Source organism: Canis lupus, chromosome 24 (assembly GCF_048164855.1).
Source record: "Canis lupus baileyi chromosome 24, mCanLup2.hap1, whole genome shotgun sequence".
NCBI classification, from domain to species: Eukaryota; Metazoa; Chordata; class Mammalia; order Carnivora; family Canidae; genus Canis; species Canis lupus.
In genome coordinates this window covers 18,502,518-18,524,349 of record NC_132861.1, presented here as the reverse complement: position 1 = coordinate 18,524,349, position 21,832 = coordinate 18,502,518, and the positions used below count along the sequence as shown (strand labels likewise).

The following is a 21,832-nucleotide window of genomic DNA, read 5'->3' as shown; positions in this document are numbered from 1 at the left end:
AACACATAATGAGGATTTACTGCCATGCATTTTACATATATCTTGTTTAATCCTTGTAACACACTGTTATAATGGAATTATTATTTTTTATTTTTTTATTTTTATTTTTTATTTATGATAGTCACACAGAGAGAGGCAGAGACATAGGCAGAGGGAGAAGCAGGCTCCATGCACCAGGAACCCGATGTGGGATTCGATCCCGGGTCTCCAGAATCGCGCCCTGGGCCAAAGGCAGACACTAAAGCGCTGCGCCACCCAGGGATCCCTTATAATGGAATTATAATCATTCCCACTTTTTAGATGAGGAAATGGACACAAAAATTAAGTACCTTGCCAAAGGTTAGGGTTGGTAAGAGATGGGGCTGAGATGGAATCCAGGTAGTCTAACACCAGTATGGATGTTTAATCACTGTGCTTTTAGTGGGGGTTACAGGATTCTTTTGTGGTGACCTAAGGAGTAACTGCTCAGGGCAGTGGGGCTGGAAGATGGAGAACAAGTTTGGGAGATTTCGAGGAAGTATAATTGACAGGACTTCGAATTTAAATATGGAGGAATAAGAGAGTAAGATTCTAGAACAACTGATTGGTTTCTGATTTGGTCAGTTGAGAGACATTCACTGAAATAGAGGAACACATGTGAAGAAGCAAGGTTTGGGGAGATGATGAGATCAGTTGTGGACATATTGAATTGGGTCAACAAAACAGACATCCAGAAGGTAAATGGGCCAGGAATTCAGGGGAGGGAATAGAAGCCAGAGATGTGAATGACGTCTTTGTCCTTTAAGGGAGTAGACAAGGAGAAAAGAGGCAAGGCTCAGGATAGGATAACCACCACCATCTCTGTCTTCAAGAGATAAGCAGAGAAATACAAGATAACCACCAAAATATTAGAAGACTCAATGATCATTTATTCAACACAATCACAGTAAAGGAAATGATTGAAGATTCAGTTCAGATTAGGAAGTACAGCTGCTTTCAAGGTGACTGCCTCCACACACCTAACAGGAGACACCGGCAAATCTAGTTTGCTTTCTGATACAAATATTTTATCCATATTCTTTTCAAATGGGATCTCCAAGTTGTTTGCCGCAATCATACAGTAATGATGAAAATGACATATTCATTTTTGACTTTTTTTTAGTTGTAGAACATTTCCTTTTGTTTCAGAAAAATTGAAGATTGTATCCTCAATTCTTGGAAACTCCTTTTTTTAAAAAAATATTTTATTTATTTATTCATGAGAGATAGAGAGAGAGAGAGGCAGAGACACGGGCAGAGGGAGAAGCAGGCCTCCATATAGGGAGCCCGATGTGGGACTCGATCCCCGGACTCCAGAATCACGCCCCGAGCTGAAGGCAGGCGCTAAACCGCTGAGCTACCTAAGGATCCCCAAGAAAACTGTTTTAAGAAAGCCTACTCCTCTGTTCCCTAACACTGCTTTATTTAAAAAAAAAAAAATCTTAATTTATAATGGCATATTTAAAAAGTTTTCTGGTTAGGGGTGCCTGAGTGACTCAGTCAGTTAAACCTCTGCCTTGGGCACAGGTCCTGATCCTAGAGTTCAGGGGTTGCTCCCTGCTCAGTGGGGAGTCTGATTCTCCCTCTGCTGGAGCTCTTACCCTACCCCTTCTCTGAAATAAATAATAAAATCTAAAAAAAAAAAAAAAAAAAGTTTTCTGGTTAGTTTTGAGTCTCTACACTCTATGTTCCATGACAACAGTGACCATTTGTCTTCAGCATTTTATGCTTGGCAACCTAGCAGGTTGTTTGCATACTTGTTAATGGACACTAAAAGCCTTCATTCCCAGGATGCCTGGGTGGCTCAGTGGCTGAAAGCCTACCTTTGGCTTAGGGCGTGATCCCAGTTCAGGGATCGAGTCCCACATCAGGATGCCTGTCAGGGGCCTGCTTCTCCCTCTGCCTGTGTCTCTGCCTCTCTTGAATAAATAAAATCTTAAAAAAACAAAAACAAAAACAACTTTCCTTCCCTCTCTCTCTCTTCCACTCCTTGCCTTTCTCCTTCTCTTTCTCCTCTTCCTTCATTTAACAAATATTTGTTAGATGCCTTCTATAGGTCAGGTAGTCAGATTAAAAAAATTATCTTTATTTACTAATAAAGATGAATAAGGCGGGATCCCTGGGTGGTGCAGTGGTTTGGCGCCTGCCTTTGGCCCAGGGCGCGATCCTGGAGACCTGGGATCCAATCCCACATCGGGCTCCCGGTGCATGCAGCCTGCTTCTTCCTCTGCCTATGTCTCTGCCTCTCTCTCTCTCTGACTATCATAAATAAAAAAAAAAAAAAAAAAAAAAAAAGATGAATAAGGCATTGTTCCTGCTCCTGATTTAACAGTTTATAGAGGCATACTTGACCTGTAGACAGCAGCTGGATTTCTACAACTTTGCCACGAGGACAGGAGAAGGAAAAGCATCGCCATTTGAAGCTGGTGTATGTAAATGCTATGGGGTGGGGAAACATGAAAATGAAAAGTATGGGTGTATGGGCCAGAAGTTTTATAGGGCTGGAGCATGGTATCCATGGATGTTCTGGAGTGTGGCCAGAGGGAGTCAGTGTCAGGTAAGAAGCTGGAAAAATTGAGACTGTGAAAACACCAGACACTAATCCTGGTTTTTGACTTTTACACTCCTAATGTTGACTCATAAGGACAATTGGGCAGACAGACAGGAGAGAGCCAGATAGTATTTTTATGGCTAAGAGGAAATGATGGAGGATGCACATCCTTCACTTGTACTGCTTATCCTTTTCCTTGGTCTGGTTTTACAATAAAGAAACACAAAAGCTAGTTATTTCTAAAATAATGAGTTAGCACATATTTGTTTCATAATCAGCAGCAAAGTAAATGTGTTTCTATAATTGGGCAAAAGTCTTTACCACTTATCATTCTCAAGCATCAATTATACAAGTCTTCCATGTAGCAGATTAGCATGTTTCCAGGCCTTATCATTTAACTGTGAGGGACAGATTTTTCTTGTTCCAGTAATCAATTAATTAATTATCAGTGTAAACTCACGGATTCTTAGTTTATTCAATAGGCTATGTTCCATTACTGACATTAATTACTTTGATACTCAAATGGAACCATATTTGGCCAGGGAGAGCCCCTTTACATTGGCGTTGTCCTTTTTTTTTTTTTAATTAATTAATTTATTTATGATGGTCACACACACACACACACACAGAGAGAGAGAGAGAGAGAGGCAGAGAGACACAGGCAGAGAGAGAAGCAGGCTCCATGCACGGGGAGCTCGATGTGGGATTCGATCCCAGGTCTCCAGGATCGCGCCCTGGGCCAAAGGCAGGCGCTAAACCGCTGCGCCACCCAGGGATCCCTGGCATTGTCCTTTCAATATGTACTCCAGGCTCATCTGGTACTTTTCCTGCTCTAGTCTCAGAATCAGCCATTTAACCAGGGAATGGAACATGTTTTAAATATTTGCCAAATTCTTGTTTGAAAAGCATATTTAAAAAAAATAATTTGCATTTACTGTGTTAAAAATGCATTTATAACAGCATTTTATATTTAATGCCAATTTTTAGTGACATTTTAAACATTTACCCACAATCCAATATATCCCATGAGACCCTGATATTATGATCAAGATTCCCCCAATTACACTGATTTTTTTTTTTGTTTGCCTTTTTAAAAAAAAAAACCTCATGACCTCAAGATCAAGACCTAAGAGCTCAACAGTTGGACACTCAACCAACTGAGCCACCCAGGTGCCCCACTAGGTTTTTGAATTAAAAAAAAAAAAAAACCTTAAAAAAAAAAAAAGATTTTATTTATTTATTTATTGATGAGACACACACATACACACACACACACAAACACACACACAGAGAGAGAGAGAGAGAGAGAGAGAGGCAGAGACACAGGCAGAGGGAAAAGCAGGCTCCATGCAGGGAGCCTGATGTGGGACTCGATCCCGGGACTCCAGGATCATACCCTGTGCCAAAGGCAGGCACTAAACCGCTGAACTACCCAGGGATCCTCGAGTTTAAAAATTTTTTAAAGTAATCTCTACACCCAATGGAGGTTCAAACCTACAACCCCAAGATCAAGAGATTGAGCCAGCCAGGGGCCCCACCACTCACACTAGTTTTTAAGAACATAAACTAATGAGGCTGTAAAGGGATGAGAGTATTTACATTTGTAAAAAAATAATGTTTAAAACACATGTAAAACAATACATGTAATTTTTGTATCTGTATAAATATTTTATTCTGTTTTCACATAGGATATTGGGATTTACATATTATTTTAGAGAAAATTAATATACAGCTAACAAGCAAAATACACAAGGAGCTTATGAGATATGACATACAATGAGAAAACCTGAGATGTTTTAAATTTAATTTGCCTTACTGGGATCATCAGGACTCCTGGATGTGATATTGGCCTGTGTATCAAATATTTTTTTCTGTAAGTACTAGCCGACACCTTTCTGAAGAGCACATGGTAATACTGCGTCTAAGAAGTCCGTGAATAACTAGGTTTTCCATCTTATCAAAGTACAAAGCATTACTTCAATTCTAGATCCTCTGATAGAATCCAGTATCTATTTTTACTAAGTTCTTTGATGAAATTTTATTAAGAAATTATTGAATCAGAAAGTAAATACAAGGCATCTTTATATTACAAAGAAAATCAAGATAAGTATCTAGTACTTAAAAAAATTTCTAAATTACTAGTACATTTGGAGCAATATAGTTCCCATATTAGCTTTTTCTAAAAGAGACCTTTTCCAGCTTGTTTCCAGACTTCTTTTACTCCTTTAATGCTTTCTCTTTTCACACATTTCCAGTATTCCTGTATACTTTGTTGTTGTGGTACCTGTTAACCAAAGATAAAAAGTAAAGAGATCACTCTCTTCAAGGTTAAACATGATTTCATGTGAGCTCTTTTACTATTTCCCACACGCCTCCAAAAAGTACTTGAGGTAGATTATGTTGTAAAAGATGACTGCAACAGAACTAACTGTAAGTAAGACAGGATAAAAGGCAAAACAGTGAACATGATGTAAGATTATCCTTAGGGTAACTAAAGAATGGAGGCTGACTAAGCATACATGATTGGAACTTCCTCCCTAAGAAGATAATGAAGACTTTGGGTGATCTTCTTCCACCTATTGGTTTTAAAATGTAATTATTTCATAATGCTTTATGATATGTTTCCCTTTTTACGGTGAACTTTATTTAGCCATGTGGAATAAAAATTCTAAGCCTAAAACTTTGGTTTAGCCTTGCCTAAATTAAAAAGAAACTATATTTGATAAGAATCTTTAAGAAGAAATAATATATTTCACCTGAGTGCTCTGTGAATTAGAAAGTTCTGTATGGGTATTATTCCTCTCGGTTAAACAAGAAAGTAAAGGTTAGAAAATATTTGTATCCTGGTGATCACAGGATCAAAGCATTACTGGATATCTGCCAAATGGAAGCAAAAGTTAATTTAGATTTTATATATATAATATAAATATATAGAATATATAAAATACACATATGTATGTGTGTATATATGTTCTTTTTCTGATCAATTTACAGGTCTTCTATTTAGTGTCTTTTGAGAAATGGCAGAGACTGCTTGGTATATTAAATTGTTAACTGTGAAGGCTGGTTTAATTTCCAGGGATACGATTAACTATGAGGTACCGGGTGACTACAAAGCTTGTAAAACATATTTGCTTAAAGAAATCATACATGTTCATTTTCCATAAATAATGTTCATGGGAGGAAATGAATGTGCTTTTCTGAGTTGTAAATAGATAGTTTTATTCTCTCCCTCATTCTCTCTCATCTTCTGGCCTAACCTGCTTATCACATAGTTCTCTTTCCACTCTTGTTTACAGCCTGCAGACTATTTTATGGGAGTGCTTCTAGCATAGCAGATTCGAATTTAAACAAAATTTTGAGTTTTATTTGTCCCACAGACTAATATGTGAATTTGAATGCAATGATAATGGCTAACACGTATTTTGTGTGTCTTAGGCATTATACTAAGTATTCTACATGTAATTCTTATAAAATTTTTTCTGGGAGATCCTGTTTCCTCATTGCACATAGATGAGAAACATGAGGCTCTGAAAAATTAAGTGGCTTTGCAAGATTAGGCAGTTATTAAAGTGACAGGGCTGGGATTTGAAATTAGGTGTGTCTAACTACAGAGCCCAAAGCAAAATTCTAGGCTATGATTTCTGAACCGGATTTCTGGTTAGATTTATTAAAAAAAAAAAAAAAAAAAAAAAAAACATACTGGATCCCACCTCTAGGAGATATCTCGGTGTTGTGATCATAGCTTATAATCTCTTTATAAATAATAAAACTTCCACTTAAGACTACAGATTTGCCCAAATTCGAGGTGTAATATCATTCATTTAATTACATGTAAACATAGTTATTTAAAAAATCAAAATCTTTACCCATAAACCTCGATGCATCCTGTTTTTTAAAACACCAAGAAACTCTCCATGACTAAGACATTCATCACCATCCACATCAAAGATCTTGAAGACGGTGTCCAAAATATTGTTTGAGAGCTCCTGTCCAGTTGCTACTTTCACGGCCCTCTTAAATTCCGCTGAAAGAAAACATAAGACAACTCATCAACTATGTGAAATAGTCTAAGTGGAATTAATCTACATTTTATTATTTAAGAAGCAAAAACAAATCTAAACGTTCATTAATGAAAAGTAAAACAAAACCAAAAATACTCATTAAGAACATATTGAAATAATAAATTTGGTTGAGAAATGTCATGAAAGTAACTGAAAGAGAAGCAGGCTATTTTAATTTAAAAAATTTTAGGGCAGCCCGGGTGGCTCAGCAGTTTAGCGCTGCTTTCAGCCCAGGGCCTGATCCTGGAGTCCCGGGATCAAGTCCCACACTGGGCTCCCTGCATGGAGCCTGCTTCTCCCTCTGCCTGTGTCTCCGCCTCTCTCTCTCTCCTCTCTGTGTATTCTCATGAATGAATGAATAAAATCTTAAAAAATTTTTTTAAAAAATTTGTATTAATTAATTAGCTATTACTATTTTTAAAGATTTTATTTATTTATTCATGAGAGACAGAGAGAGAGAGAGAGGCAGAGACACAGACAGAGGGAGAAGCAGACTCCATGCAGGGAGCCCGATGTGGGACTCGATCCGGAGTCCCGGGATCAGCCCTGGGGCAAAGGCAAATGCTCTACCACTGAGCCACCCAGGCATCCCTTAATCAATGTTTTAAAGAAGGTATTTAAATATTTCTTTTCCCTTCTTAGGGAGAAATAAGGAAGTAAAAGCAAATAAAGTAACTGTTAACTGTGAGAGTCAATGTGTTAAGTCCAGAGTAACCACAATGAATTAATTAAAAGGCCAATGAATTGTTTTACTGACAACTGGCTCCTTGACATACATTCTAGTTGAAGAACAGAGTGATATTGTTTATAGATGACAAAAATTAAACTAAGTCATATAACTTACCCAGTCTGACAGGACGATGAGCTAAACTAAACATTTGCATGGCAATAGCAAAGTCTTCCAAGTGAGTCGTAAAATGACAAAATGACTTGAACTCATCCAAACTAATACTCTAATAAAATAACAAAAGTGAATTTTAATTACAAATTTGTAAATACATTAAATAATCTTAGAATATACACACAAGTCCTGTTTCTATCATAAAGCTTATGAACTTTTACAGCTTTCTAAGAAAGTTTATTAAAAAGAATGGGTAAGGCCACAGTGTATGGTTGCACAGACTGCACACTGGGTGAAAGGGGTCTCCTGCAGCAGGGCAAGACCTGGGGTGGCCTTGTGTTACTGACTGAATTGTCTCCTCAAAATGCATAGGTTGAAACCCTAATACCCAATATGATTGTATTTGGAGACAAGGCTGTTAGGGAGGCAGCTAAGGCTGAGTGAAGTCATCAGGGTAGGACTCTAATCTGATAGAGGACTAGCGTCCCCATAAAATAAAGGAAGAGACTACCAGTGCTCTCTCACTCTGCGTGTTAAGTATAGAGGAAAGGCCATGTGTGGACACGGTGAGAAAACAGGTGATCTGTGAACCAGGAGGAGAGACTTCACAGAAAACCAACCTGCCAGCACCCTGATCTTAGACTTCCAGGCTCCAGAATTTTGAGAAAATAAATCTGTTGTTTAAGTCATCCAGCCTGGAGTATTTTTTATGGAAGCCTAAGGAAACTAATACATACTGTTAAGTGGTCCGCCTCCTTGCTTTTCTGCCCACAGCACTGAGTAAGAGCACTGGGTTTTGGAGTTAGAGGAACCTATGTTGAAATTCCAGTTCTGCCATTTACTATGTGCATGGTCTTAGCCTCTTTAAGCCTTAAGTAAGTAACCTTTCACGAATTAAGTGATTTGTTCACCATCTACTAAATGGAATATCAGGATTCATTTGAACCTTGGTTCATCTGACTTTAAAACCTATGCACATAAAAACAAAACAAAAAATAAGTTAGAAAAACTAGTTTTTCCATTGAAAAAGTAAGTTAAGTCTAAAAAAGTTTCTCTTTATAGGGACCCTTCAGGATCATGTTCTCTGCTTAGGTGTGGTCTTTTTTTTTTTTTTTTTTTTGAAGATTTTATTTATTTATTCGTAAGAGACAGAGAGAGAGAGAGGCAGAGACACATGCAGAGGGAGAAGCAGGCTCCATGAAGGGAGCCCGATGTGGGACTCGATCCCGGGACTCCAGGATCACGCCCTGGGCCGAAGGCAGGCGCTAAACCGGTGAGCCACCCAGGGATTCCCCCTTATGTGTGGTCTTATTCAAGTTTTACTGCTTTCAACCTTTGTGAACTTATGGAATTTTTACTTTTAAAATTTTAACTAAGTTTTTGAAGAGGTAACATATAGATGGTAGAAAAATTCTAACTATGGTCTGTGTAGGTCACTTGTGAGAATCTAATGGCATTTTTATGGGAACCCATTAGTGTTCACCATTATCTCTTCTCTTTGGATTCCTGCACATATGAAAGATTACACTTTTTTGCCTCTTTGCAGTTACGTGGGGGTCATGTGATTAGTCTGGTCAATAGCCAAGTGTGATGTTTCTAGGCCAAAACATTTACTTGCTGGAATGTACTCACTCCTCCTTTCTTTTCCTGACATAAGCTCTGCAGATGATGTTTTTTCCAGATGGTAAAGCTCCAAGATGACAGAACTTGGGAGAGTCTGGGTCACTGCGCAACTGTATGCAGAGCCTCCTACCAGCCCACAATGGAAATGTAGCATGATTGAGAAAGAAATCTTTCTTGTGTTAGTCATGGAGATTTCAGGGTTAATTTGTAATTGCAACAAACCTAGGCTGTTCTGACTAATATAACCATTACATTTATAGATGAATCTAAGGGAGAACTGCTATTAAGATTTCCCATTCAGGGATCCCTGGGTGGCGCAGCGGTTTGGCGCCTGCCTTTGGCCCAGGGCGCGATCCTGGAGACCTGGGATCGAATCCCACGTCGGGTTCCCGGTGCATGGAGCCTGCTTCTCCCTCTGCCTGTGTCTCTGCCTCTCTCTCTCTCTGCGTGTGTGACTATCATAAATAAATAAAAATTTAAAAAAAAAAAAAAAAAAAAGATTTCCCATTCAATAATCAGAGATGTCAATATAATTAGGTAAGTTTTCTTTAGATCCATCAAAACTTTAGTTTTTTTATGTATTTGTTGTTAAATTTATTTTTATTTTATTTTTTTTGTTAAATTTATTTTTAATTGTATGTTTCTATTGTAATTATAAATGGGATCTTCATTATATCTTATTCCCTTTTTCCTTGTTATAGAAATAGCTTTAAAAAATTATATAAAAATATATGCCCACTTCAAAAACATGTATTGGAACAATGAAGTAATAAAACCAATTCATAAAGTTAAAAAAATCATTTAAAATCTCACAACAGTGTATTTTTTTTTTAAAGATTTTATTTATTTATTCATGAGAGACACACAGAGAGAGAGGCAGAGACACAGGCAGAGGGAGGAGCAGGCTCCATGCAGGAAGCCCGATGTGGGGCTTGATCCCAGACCTGGGATCAAGCCCTGAACCAAAGGCAGATGCTCAGGTGTCCCTCGCAACAGTGTATTAATCATTATTAGTAGTTTGGCAATCATCATTTCACATTTATATACACACACTAGTGCCATTAAACATTTTCTAACTTTTAATCTGTACATAGGGCAGTTACTGCTAATATATCAGCACTGTAACAGGAACTTTATTGAATTTTTACTGTTTCTAATGGCTTTTCAATTTGATTCTCTTGGGTTTTCTTTTTTTTTTTTTTTAATTTATTTTTTATTGGTGTTCAATTTACTAACATACAGAATAACCCCCAGTGCCCGTCACCCATTCACTCCCACCCCCCGCCCTCCTCCCCTTCTACCACCCCTAGTTCGTTTCCCAGAGTTAGCAGTCTTTACGTTCTGTCTCCCTTTCTGATATTTCCCACACATTTCTTCTCCCTTCCCTTATATTCCCTTTCACTATTATTTATATTCCCCAAATGAATGAGAACATATAATGTTTGTCCTTCTCCGACTGACTTACTTCACTCAGCTCTCTTGGGTTTTCTAGGCATATAATAACATCTCTGCAACAAAGACAACTGTGACTCCTTTCAGATGTTTATTTTCTTTTATCCTGTTAATTTACACTGGCTAAGATTTCCAGAACAATAGTAAGTAACAGTGGTGACAGTGAACATTCTTGTCTTATTCCTGACTTTACTGGAAATCCAAAAACTCATGTTTGCTATACAGATTCTATCTTAGGTAATAATTCATTCATAAGAAAACAGTATGTAAAGAACATTTCTCACCCTGATTTTATACTTAAATAATATACAGCAACATGGTTTTTGTTAATGTGCAAGTTACTTTAATTACACAAATATTTCTAACATTATTTCATCTGTACCAAGAAGCATAATAAAAAGGTATACCAACCTCTCCTGCTGTCAACTTCTCTCTTACATTTTTCCAATAGATGTCTTTATTTTCAGTGGTAGTGAAAAAAAGTAGCCACTCTGCAAAGTCTTCTTTTCTCATGAAACTCAAACCTTTAGAAAACTGAAGGAATTCCATTTCTTGAACCTCTGTTTGTAAATTCTCCATAAATCTAAATGTTAAAATACAAAATTGATGTAAGGAACTAGTAGTATTCAACTTTAATGCTGTAAACGGGATTCCAAGGCACCTTGAACATTACCTACTGAGTGGCCGGGCTCTTAAAATGTTGAGTCAAACAAAGTATTAGTTCTGTGCAAGGGGTGGGGGAGTAGAGGACACAGAGAAGCTGATTAAGTCCAATACCTGCTTCCATCTGTCACTTCCTATACTCAATTTGTGCAAATTATACTTGGCAACCTACATTCTGATAAAGATTTACAAAATTATGTAAACCATTGCATTGATATATCTATAATAGTTTTTTTTCAACATAGAAAGAAAAATTATTCATCATCAGAGATACTTAGAATTCAGTTGGGCTATTGTTTTTTGAATGTTAATTGTAATTAATGGTTCCTAATATTTTTCAGATACCAAACTTGACCAGCATAATCAATGGCTTTGCATCAAAAACTTAGATTTACCTAAAAACATTTATAATCCTTTGGACAATAGCATATGAATATATGATCAACATTCTTTTAAAAATAAAAACATGGCACTTTGATCAAACTATCAACAGCTCCCTTAAAAAAGTGCAGGTTGAAAGGATATCAGATTTAAAAAAATCTTCTTTGACCAAGAACGCAGAAATGCTGCACCTGATTTATTTCTAACCTAAATCATGTGAAAAGTATTATTATTTCCATGTGTCTCAATATGTTGCAGACAGTTCTATTCACTTTTCTACATGATAAAAGAACTGTACAATCTGTCATGTCACAATTTAATGGAATTATGTATGGGGTGAAAAATAGGTCTATTCCAGTTCAGTGGGACAAAAACTGCCACTGTTAAAAAACTACTTGCTTTTGGCTCTACCTTTATCCCATAAACCTTAAAAGCATGAAGGAGGAGTTTGATTTTAGGCTTCTATCTAGTGTGACAGGTAAGAGCCTGTTACCTACAACATTTCTGAATGTGCTAGCATACATAGATTTATCAATTTATCAATAAACCTCAGGCAGAGGTTTATCTAAAATTTGAAGCAATTCCAGTTTGGGCTGAAAGATCAACAAACCTTTTACTGATATGCCTTGTCCTTTGTTTTACTGAGTTTTATTATACAGTGTACCGTGAGAAAATTCAACTTATTAGGATTCTTAAAAAAAATGCTTTACTTGCAAATGAGTGTACAGTGAATTTATGAAAGTAGAAAATATGGTATAAACATATTACTAACTTGTTCCTTTCCTTTCTCTTTTTCTTCAGGCCCTGAGGTTGAAATATAAATTTAACTGCTGTTAAACTATACATGGTATAGTTTAAGCTACTTTTATCTGACTAATTATACTACTTTTGAAGAACATAAGTATATTTTAGGAAAACCATCTTTCCTATCTCTAAAATTACAGATCTTGTTATGACTTGAAAATCTTAGAACATGATTACTGGACATAAATATATGAATTGAAGAATTTATATAGTACATCAAGTCACCAGATACTTTCTTTTTAAAAATTTTTTTATTTAAAATATTTTATTTATTTATTCATGAGAGACACCAAGAGATGTAGAGACACAGGCAGAGGGAGAAACAGGCTCCATGCAGGGAGCCTGATGTGGGACTCGATCCCAGGACCTTGGGATCAAGGCCTGAGTCAAAGGCTGACACTCAACCGCTAAGCCACCCAGACGTCCTTCACTAGATACTTTCTAAACAAATTAAATAGTTTACAAATTAGTGGATTAATTGGGAACAATGGGAAAAAATGGCTTTTCATTATTATTATTATTATTATTATTATTTTAATTTTTTAGGTCATGGGGTGCTAGAGCTGGCTCTTATCAGCTCTGAGAATCCATTGTGCACACGTTTTTCTACTTTTTAATGTACAGTACCTTGAAATTGGCTTGGTATAGTATTTACATCACTCATTGGCAAATGCTACAAGTCAGGCTGTTCTTCCTGAGAGCAGATTGTTAAACGTATTTATTAGCACAGCACTGCTTATAGACATCTTTGAATTTATAAAAACTCCTCATGAATTTAGAACATTGTCAACTAATTGGTATTTTAGAATTAGTACATCAATACATCAAGAAGATGGCACATGGAAAGATCCTGAACTCAAGTCTTTCAACGGACACACAAAATCTACAGTTACATATCAATCAACTCCCTCTAAAAAAGACTTCAAAACTAGCTGGAGCTCCCGATGGCAAAGGACAAAAGGGCCACATTGTGATCTTCCTAAAAACCCTAACCCAGCATAACCAATTAGGAGGGATCTCACAAATAAGGAGCATATCCCTGAGGAGTAACAGTCCTACTCTATCAGGCATCCCAACCCCTGGCACCTACACTGCAGAGACAAGCTCCCAAAATGTTGGCCCTGAAAGTCAATGGGAGAAACAAAAAAAAGTGAGAAAAGAAATGTAGAAGAAAAGGCCCTAAAGAAAGTAGAAAAAAGGAAAAACGAGGCTGGAAAAACAGAGGTAGTGATGCAGAGTTGGTAAGTGCCATCAACAACTGTCTGAGTAGGCTGAGCATCATTTTTTTTTTCCTGAGCTATATATATATACTGATAAAGAATGGAATTTTAACAATTAAATCACTTGTTGATTTCATAACAATGAATATTCATGAGAGACATAGAGAGAGGCAGAGACATAGGCAGAGGGAGAAGCAGCCTCCCCAGGGGGAGCTGGACGCAGGACTTGATCCCAGGACCCTGGGATTTCGACCTGAGCCGAACGCAGATGCTCAACCACTAAGCCACCCAGGTGCCCTTATAATAATGAATAAACACTGAAATTCCAGCAGACAGAGCTTAAATTATACTTTGGTTTTTATTTAATTGGCTAACACGCATTTCAGACATTTTTTAAAAGTTTATTTACATAATCTCTAAACCCAGTGTGGGACTCGAACTCACAACCCTGAAATGAAGAGTCGAATGTTCTTTCAACTGAGCCAGCTAGGTGCTCCAAAGTATTTAGTCTTTTGACTAATTGTAAAAGTAAAAAACCAAAAACCAACCAAACCAATTTAAAAAACAACTCAAACAAATCACAATTTATCCACATGCTCCCTCACTAACTGATAAGTTTCTCCTAACATGTGGTAGTATCTACTTAATGTGTCTTCTGTCCCTCTGGTCACCTGGTCTAGTGCTAATTCCTTGAAAGCCCATTCAGTGTACCCAACCACCTACTGTGGGACTAATTCTTTCAGAAACTATGTGATTTAAATCTTTTAATAGAAACCTGAGTCTGAATCTTATCTCTTCAATTTCTAATATATATAACCTGGACCAAGCCCCTTATTAATCTCCTCAAATTCCAGTTGTATAAAGGGAAGACTCCTATATGACTTTCTTAGAACAGGTGAAATAATGTATGTGAAATACTCAGACAAATATCAGGCATGCAGTGATGGCACTGAGGATGCAGACTCTAAATTGCTTCAGCCTCTCTCTTGCTCACACCCTCAGCTCCCTGGGGCTGTGGAAGGCCTTCTCCAAGGGCAGCCTGGAGAAAATCATACAACTGCACATAGTGACACCAGCAGAAATTAATGGTCTCCACCTTTAACAGGGTCCTCAGCCTTGCCCACACCCTGCTGCCAGGCTAGAGAGCTCTCCTTTATTTCACTCTGTGGCTATTTCAATCCGTTTATATTCTCTACAAGTCTATCTCACTGGCTTTCTATCTGTCCTCAGCAGATGATCTGGCCAACTTCTCAGAGAAACTAGAGGTCACTACTTAGGAAATGCTCTCATTGTCTTGCTATCACTTGGGGAGTGTTAAAAGCATGCAGTCCTCTTCTCCCCACCTCCAATCTCCTTTCTGTCTCAGTGAAAGGAGGAGTCCCTTTTCCTGTTGGCAGCTACCTGTACTCTGAATTCCACTTATATTCCTTTATTTCTTTCTACTCAGAGGACTTGCTCCTCTAGTGATTCCCATTCACACCTGCATTCAGTCTTTCCCTCTTCACATCATCATTTAAACATGTGAGGAAATCTTTCTTACATTCCTCTCTTGCTACTGCCCCCTCTCTTCCTTTGCTATAGTCAATCTCCTTGAAAGAATTACCTATATTTTTTTCTCTACTCACCCTTCACTCACTCCTCAACCCACTGCAATCTGCTTTCTGCTCCCATCGACCACGTCCACCCTACATTCATCATTTTCTTTCCTAAACTTGTTCTTCCTTGTGTTCTCTAGCTCAGTGAACAGGTATCACCTGTTTCACTGGCTCCAATCAGAAGTCAGGCAGTAGCTCAGATTTCTCCCCCTTTACTCTTCATCCAGTCAGTCACCAATACTGTTAATTCCCTTCTAAATAATCCCTTGGACTCCTCCACTCTTTTCTGTTCCCACTGCTACCACCTTCGTCTAATCATGATCCTCTCTTCTCTATTAATGCAAGTCTCTAACAGATCTTCCTGGCTTTTGTTTGATTTCCTTGGCCAATTTGTGGATCTGATGATCACCTTACTCCCCTCCTTCAAGGCTTTCATGGCTCTCTGTTGTTCTTGGCATGGCATAAAAGCCTTCACAACTGTGTCTGTGTTGACCTTCCCACCTTCATCTCTTACATGTCTGGTTAAGTCACAACAAACTTCTAGTTTCTGAACCTGCCACATCTTCTGTTGCATTTGGACATCTTATCTATTTAGTAATTATTGGGTTTGGAAAACATTGGCTTGATAAATCTTGCCAACATTATGGAAATATGGATTCTTCTGGGAAATTAAAAACATGAACTATTTGAACAGAGCAGCAGTCTATCTACATTTACATCAATTAAATTATTCTGTGGAATGAAAATAAGCTTAAAATATTTCTGAGAATTTTTTTCTAACTTAAATTCACTGTATATTGGCAGTACCAATGAACCTATCTAGGGTAAGACATTCTGTATATTGTCAGTCTGTAATCAGTAGTTTAGGCCAAATAGATAAAAACATCAATATTGTATAAAGTAAAATCTGACCCAGAGATTTAAACAAAATTACTGTTTTATTGGACTGTAAAACAGGTTTTTGAATTTAATTGCTTTATCCTTAGTGTAAAGTCTACACTGGCTAAGAAAGGTTTTTGTTCCAGAGACTTCTATGTTCTTTTGTGTGAAGAATTTAAATTTATAATTTAAGAATTTCAATAACACATGAAACAAAATCTGGAATATTGATTGGTTAAATCTGACATCAGTACCTTTTCCAATTGATAAAAGAACAATAGAATGGAGTAAGCGTGGCTAAAAAAAGTCACTTAAAATGGAGTTGGGAGGACACTGAGGCAGGGCCTATGCACATTTCCTGTCTTGGTTCTCAGAAAAATGCTAAACTTGGCTTGTTGGCAAACTGCAAACATCCTGGATGAACACGTGCTATGTGCAAGAATAGACTTGAATGGACTTTCTGTCTCGTAGTGATCCTAGCAACCGACATACAGAATAGTGTTACTATAACCCTGACAGGGCCAATCATAAAAGAACAACTTATGTGATGTGCCAAAAATTCTTCTTTTAATTTTAAAAATCCCAAGTTTCTTTGTCTCTTTGGAGCAATCTGGGTTGCTGCCTTAATTTCTGTCTCCTGAACTTGCAATTCCTAAGATCCCAAAGAAATGCCTTTATATATATATATTATATATATATATATATATATATATATATCTCATTGCTTTGTAACTTTGTTACTTGTTGGTAGGTTTAATTACATTACTAGCATATTTTCAGAAGACTTTATAAGGCTAGGGATCCTTCATAAAACAGATACAACTTCTCAATTACTACTGAATTTTCAAATCCAAAAATTGGTAATAAAAGTGGAAACAACTTTGCCATTTGTGATGAAAAATACAAGCGGTGTCTGGTTTTCTCTTCTAACTAAAAAAAAATCCTTCTCTCTGAATTTTAAAACAGTCAGTCCTTGGGGAAAAAGATGAATATGCTATAATTTTATTTTAGTTTTGAGTTTTTTCTTTAGATGTTGGATTAAGGAGCCTTCAGGAAAAGAGGCTGAGGAAACTCTAAGCTAAAGAAATATCCTGACCAAGAGAGCTGGGGTATATGCAAACAGAGAAAACAGTCAGAGAAAAGAATTCCCTAAGAAGAGAGATCTGGGAGCTGGAAAACAAAGCTGCCAAAAAGTCTAAAAATAATTTAAGTTGATATGAGTTTGACACATATTCTGAGAGCTTACCATGTATTACATTGTGTGTACTTTAATATATTATATCACTTAATTCTTAGACTTTTCATGTGGGAGGATAGGATATTAACATAAATAAGAGTAGGAAGAATCGAATAAACATTAAGAAAGGAGATATTTGCACGAATTAGAGATCTCTTTTCCTTTATTAGGTTACAGTAAAATTGTTATAATTTATAATCTTTAAATTTACTTTTATATTTACTCCTAACTCTCTAAAGTGGACAGGACAAGCATCACTTTATAAATTTTTACAAAGAATAAAAAAAGGCACATGATTACTTTCTCAAGACCATACAGCTAAATAAACCGCATAAATAGGATTACAGCTATTTGTATCCCAAGTCCAGTGCTTTTTCTCTTTTAGACTGCTGCCAACTTCTAAAATTTTGGAATTTAGTATTTGTACTTGTCTATTAAAATATAAAGTGGTTTTAAAGAAAAAGCAGCTGAATTTCAGAAGCTGAAGTATGACTTCATGCTTAAAACTGTGATTTTAGTTGTTCTCTGCTGATAGATGCTATAAAAAAAGTTTATGTAATTTAAAATTTATTGCTGGTCTTACTACAGTTGTTAAAAAAATATATTACACAGTATCCTTTTTATAGGACCCATGGGAAGCTTTCTTTTTGGCCCTATGGGGGACAAATGTCCCCCCACCTTGTGTCGAATCAGTGAGCTTCTAACTTAGGGATGCAGTGAATTGTGTAACTGATCATGTAACCCTCTTCATATCATCTGTCAAATTTGTGGTTTATTCTTATCAAGTGCATAGAATCTCAAGATTTGCACTTTGTGTATTAGCCTAATTGCTGGCTCCATTTTATGAAACTATCATTGTTTTTCTTTTCTTCATCCTTCTCACCTGTTTCTGATAAGCCATCTACTTATATCTTTTTTTTTTTTAAGATTTTATTTATTTATTTATTCATGAAAGACACAGAGGAGAGAGGCAGAGACACAGGCAGAGGGAGAAGCAGGCTCCATGCAGGGAGCCTGATGTGGGACTTGATCCCAGGACTCCAGGATCACGCCCTGGGCCAAAGGCAAGCACTAAACCACCAAGCCACCCAAGGATTCCCCATCTACTTATATCCTATTACAAATGCCAATTTATAGCTGGACCGTTGTTCAGAATAATTATATATAGCCAACATATTAAAATTATATATTACTCAATATATTCATTATATATAATCACACAATAAATTAACATATATATATATATATATATATATATATATACACATTTATTAAGTAGATATTAGCACTGTGATTTCACAGATGAAGAAATAGAGACTAGGGACTCAGGTTAAATCCCATTTAATAAATGATGAAGTATGAACCTAAGTATGTCTAAATTGCAAATATGTGTTTTTCAAAATCAATAATACTGTTTTCTCTAAATGAGATGCTGATATCTATAGGCAAACATTTTAAGTAGCTACTACAAAAGCTGTAATTTTGTGTCACCTTCCTTGCCTTTCCTTGAAACTAATAAACTATATCTCCTGAAACAATATCCCTTATCAGAGAAGCTATAAGAAGGTGGCTGAGACCAAGCTCAAACATCTCTTTTCTAAAGAAAAGGATACATTAATTATACTCCGGTAACGGTAAAAATCAAACTCAAAGCTCCAAATAACACAGACCACAGGGAGATCCCTGGGTGGCTCAGTGGTTAGCTCCTGCTTTCAGCCCAGGGTGTGATCCTGGAGTCCCGGGATCAAGTCTCACATCACGCTCCCTGCATGGAGCCGGCTTCTCCTTCTGCCTGTGTCTCTGCCTCTCTCTCTCTCATGAATAAATTAAAAAAAAAAAAAAACAAGAAAACACAGACCACAAAAATTTTCATGGAAATTTTATTATTAATTTGGTCAGTATGTTGGTAAAAAGTTTTTAGAAACATTATATATATATACACAGAAGCTATTTTCTGTTACTTTATGACTTATGCAAAATTTTAAAGACATTTTATGATTATTAATTCTAGCTAGTATAATAATAATTTTAACTTTAGGAGAACTCTGTTCTTTTTTTAAAAATATATTTTATTTATTTATTCATGAGAGACACACAGAGAGAGCATGAGGCAGAGACATAGGCAGAGGAAGAAGCAGGCTCCACACAAAGAGCTGGATGCAGGACTTGATCCCAAGACCCTGGGATCACGCCTTGAGCCGAGGCTAGAGGCTCAATGCTGAGCCACCTAGGCGTCCCTAGGAGAACTTTGTTCTGTCCAAGAGACAAATTTTCAAAAACTGCATTTAAAGCATTTGTTGTTAATTGGATGTTTTTTAAACTGCATGATGGCAAGCCAAATCTCACGGAGATCATTTTTTAGAGAAATGCTAGTAAATTTTTAAAAAAAAAATAAGTAAGGATTTTAAGATTTATTTATTTATTTATTTATTCATAGAGATGCAGAGAGAGAGAGAGAGAGGCAGAGACACAGGCAGAGGGAGAAGCAGGCCCCATGCAGGCAGCCCGATGTGGGACTCGATCCAGGGTCTCAACGCCCTGGGCCGCAGGCGGCGCTAAGCCGCTGCGCCACCGGGGCTGCCCAGATTTTAAATAAAAGTACTCCCTTTAAAGAAAATTAAATTTACAACAACTTTAAAAATTAACTAGCTCAGGGAGTCTTAAAATGAAGGGGGAGTGGTGTATCAGTTTGAACAAGTACAGTTGATATGACAATGGCTTTGCTTGGTTTTAAATCATACTTTGAAATTTTAAGAAATGTTAAGATAGTAGTATTTTCAGGTATATAAAAAAGAGACAAAAAATTTTGTGGAGAAAAACTTCTAGAGAGGTTAAATGACCTACTGGAGTTTTGCTATGGAGAACATAGTGATTGGACATAATTCAGACTTGGGTCTTCATGCATTCTACCTCAATCCTCAATCACTAAACCCCACATTTTCATCTCCTAACTAGTTTTTGAAAACTCTACTTCAAAATCCTTATTGCCGCTACACTAGTTCAAGGTTCTCATCATTTCTTATCTGGAGTATCTCTCTCATAAAATCTATCCTTTATTCTGCTGCCAGAATGATAGGCACATCTGACCAGGTACCCTTCATTCTTCATTCTTCAGGGCCTCCTACTGTTGAGTTAATTCAAGCTTGATCTTTCAGAGTACAAAATCTTCTGCAGGCAAGTACACACTTCTCCAACCTCTGTTTTCGTTTTACCATAGTACCTTATGCTTACTACTCTAGACTCTACTGCTTATAATTCCCTTTACAAACCATACATTTTCATGCTTATATGTCTTTTCTAATGTTGTTCTCTTTTCCTCAAATGCTTTTCTGCCCAGACTATTTTTGCCTGGGTAATTCCTGCTCATCTGTCAAGATTCAGCTTAGATGCCATTTCCTTCACAAAGTTTTCCCTGATCATCTACTCCCAAACTCCAAACTAGTACACAATGTGATCTGTGCTATCAAAAACCCCTATGCATCTATGATAGCTCTGACTACAAATAAATAAATAAGTAAATAAATAAATAAATAAATTTAAAAAATAAAATAAAATAAATTGTATTCTATAAAACAGATACTGGGACGCCTGGGTGGCTCAGAGGTTGAGCGTCTGCTTTTGGCTCAGAGTGTGATCCCAGAGTCCAGGATTAAGTCCAACATCAGGCTCCATGCAGGGAACTTCTCTCTCTGCCTCTGTCTCTGCCTCTCTCTCTGTCTCTCATGAATAAATAAATAAAATCTTAAAAAAAAGAAAAAGAAAACAGATACCTCCTTTTCTAATAGGTTAGATATTTTTGAGAATGTAACTTTATATTTTATAAATACCATGTCTGCAGTTCTGGGAAATGAGTATATTCAATTGTTTTGTAACTTCTTACCTATAAATTTCCCTAAATGAATATAAATATTGCATTTACCTTCGAAATTCCCTATAATGAAGTTTTCTTTCTCCTCTTTTTCCAAAGAAATGTATCTGAAGGGTTGTGGTAATTTCAGGTTCTTTTACTGTTGATTCCTATAAAAAAAAAAGGGATACAATAATTTCAAGTAATTATACCAAAGAACAAAAATGGACATGGTAGCCTGGAACTCTTAGAACAATATCCATAAAAGATTCTTGTAACAACAACAACAACAACAACAACAAAGGTGGAAGAAAAAGGTGTAGCCATCCTATCTCTTGCTTTGCATAATACTTTTTTTAAAAAAAATATTTTCTTTATTTATTCATGAGAGACACAGAGAGAAGGAAGCAGAGACATCGGCAAAGGGAGAAGTAGGTTCCGTGCAGGGAGCCTGATGTGGGACTTGATCCTAGGATTCCGGGATCATGCCCTGAGCCGAAGGCAGATGCTTAAGTGCTGAGCCACCCAGATGTCTCATATAGTACTATTCTTTAACTATCTCTGCTTAAGCAGGAGAAAAACAATGAGGGCTAAAACACTCAATATACTCAAGATGGAGTTCAGCAGTAAACAAAATCTTAGAATAGTCCAAAAAGA

The 21,832-nt window shown here is 36.8% G+C and overlaps 1 protein-coding gene across 3 annotated transcripts in view; it reads right to left on the bottom strand.

The window, feature by feature from the left end:
- Positions 1-4,213: 4,213 nt before the first annotated feature.
- The window catches only part of MICU2 (mitochondrial calcium uptake 2), a 126,076-nt gene continuing 108,457 nt past the window's right edge, over positions 4,214-21,832 (bottom strand). For all 3 annotated transcript variants that reach the window (XM_072795786.1, XM_072795787.1, XM_072795788.1), the window contains 5 exons: positions 21,248-21,345; positions 10,961-11,132; positions 7,478-7,586; positions 6,439-6,596; positions 4,214-4,853 (listed from right to left, as the gene is read on the bottom strand). In XM_072795786.1, the coding sequence (XP_072651887.1) occupies positions 4,749-4,853; positions 6,439-6,596; positions 7,478-7,586; positions 10,961-11,132; positions 21,248-21,345 (642 nt within the window). In that variant the 3' untranslated portion in view covers positions 4,214-4,748. The remainder of the gene's footprint in view (positions 4,854-6,438; positions 6,597-7,477; positions 7,587-10,960; positions 11,133-21,247; positions 21,346-21,832) is intronic.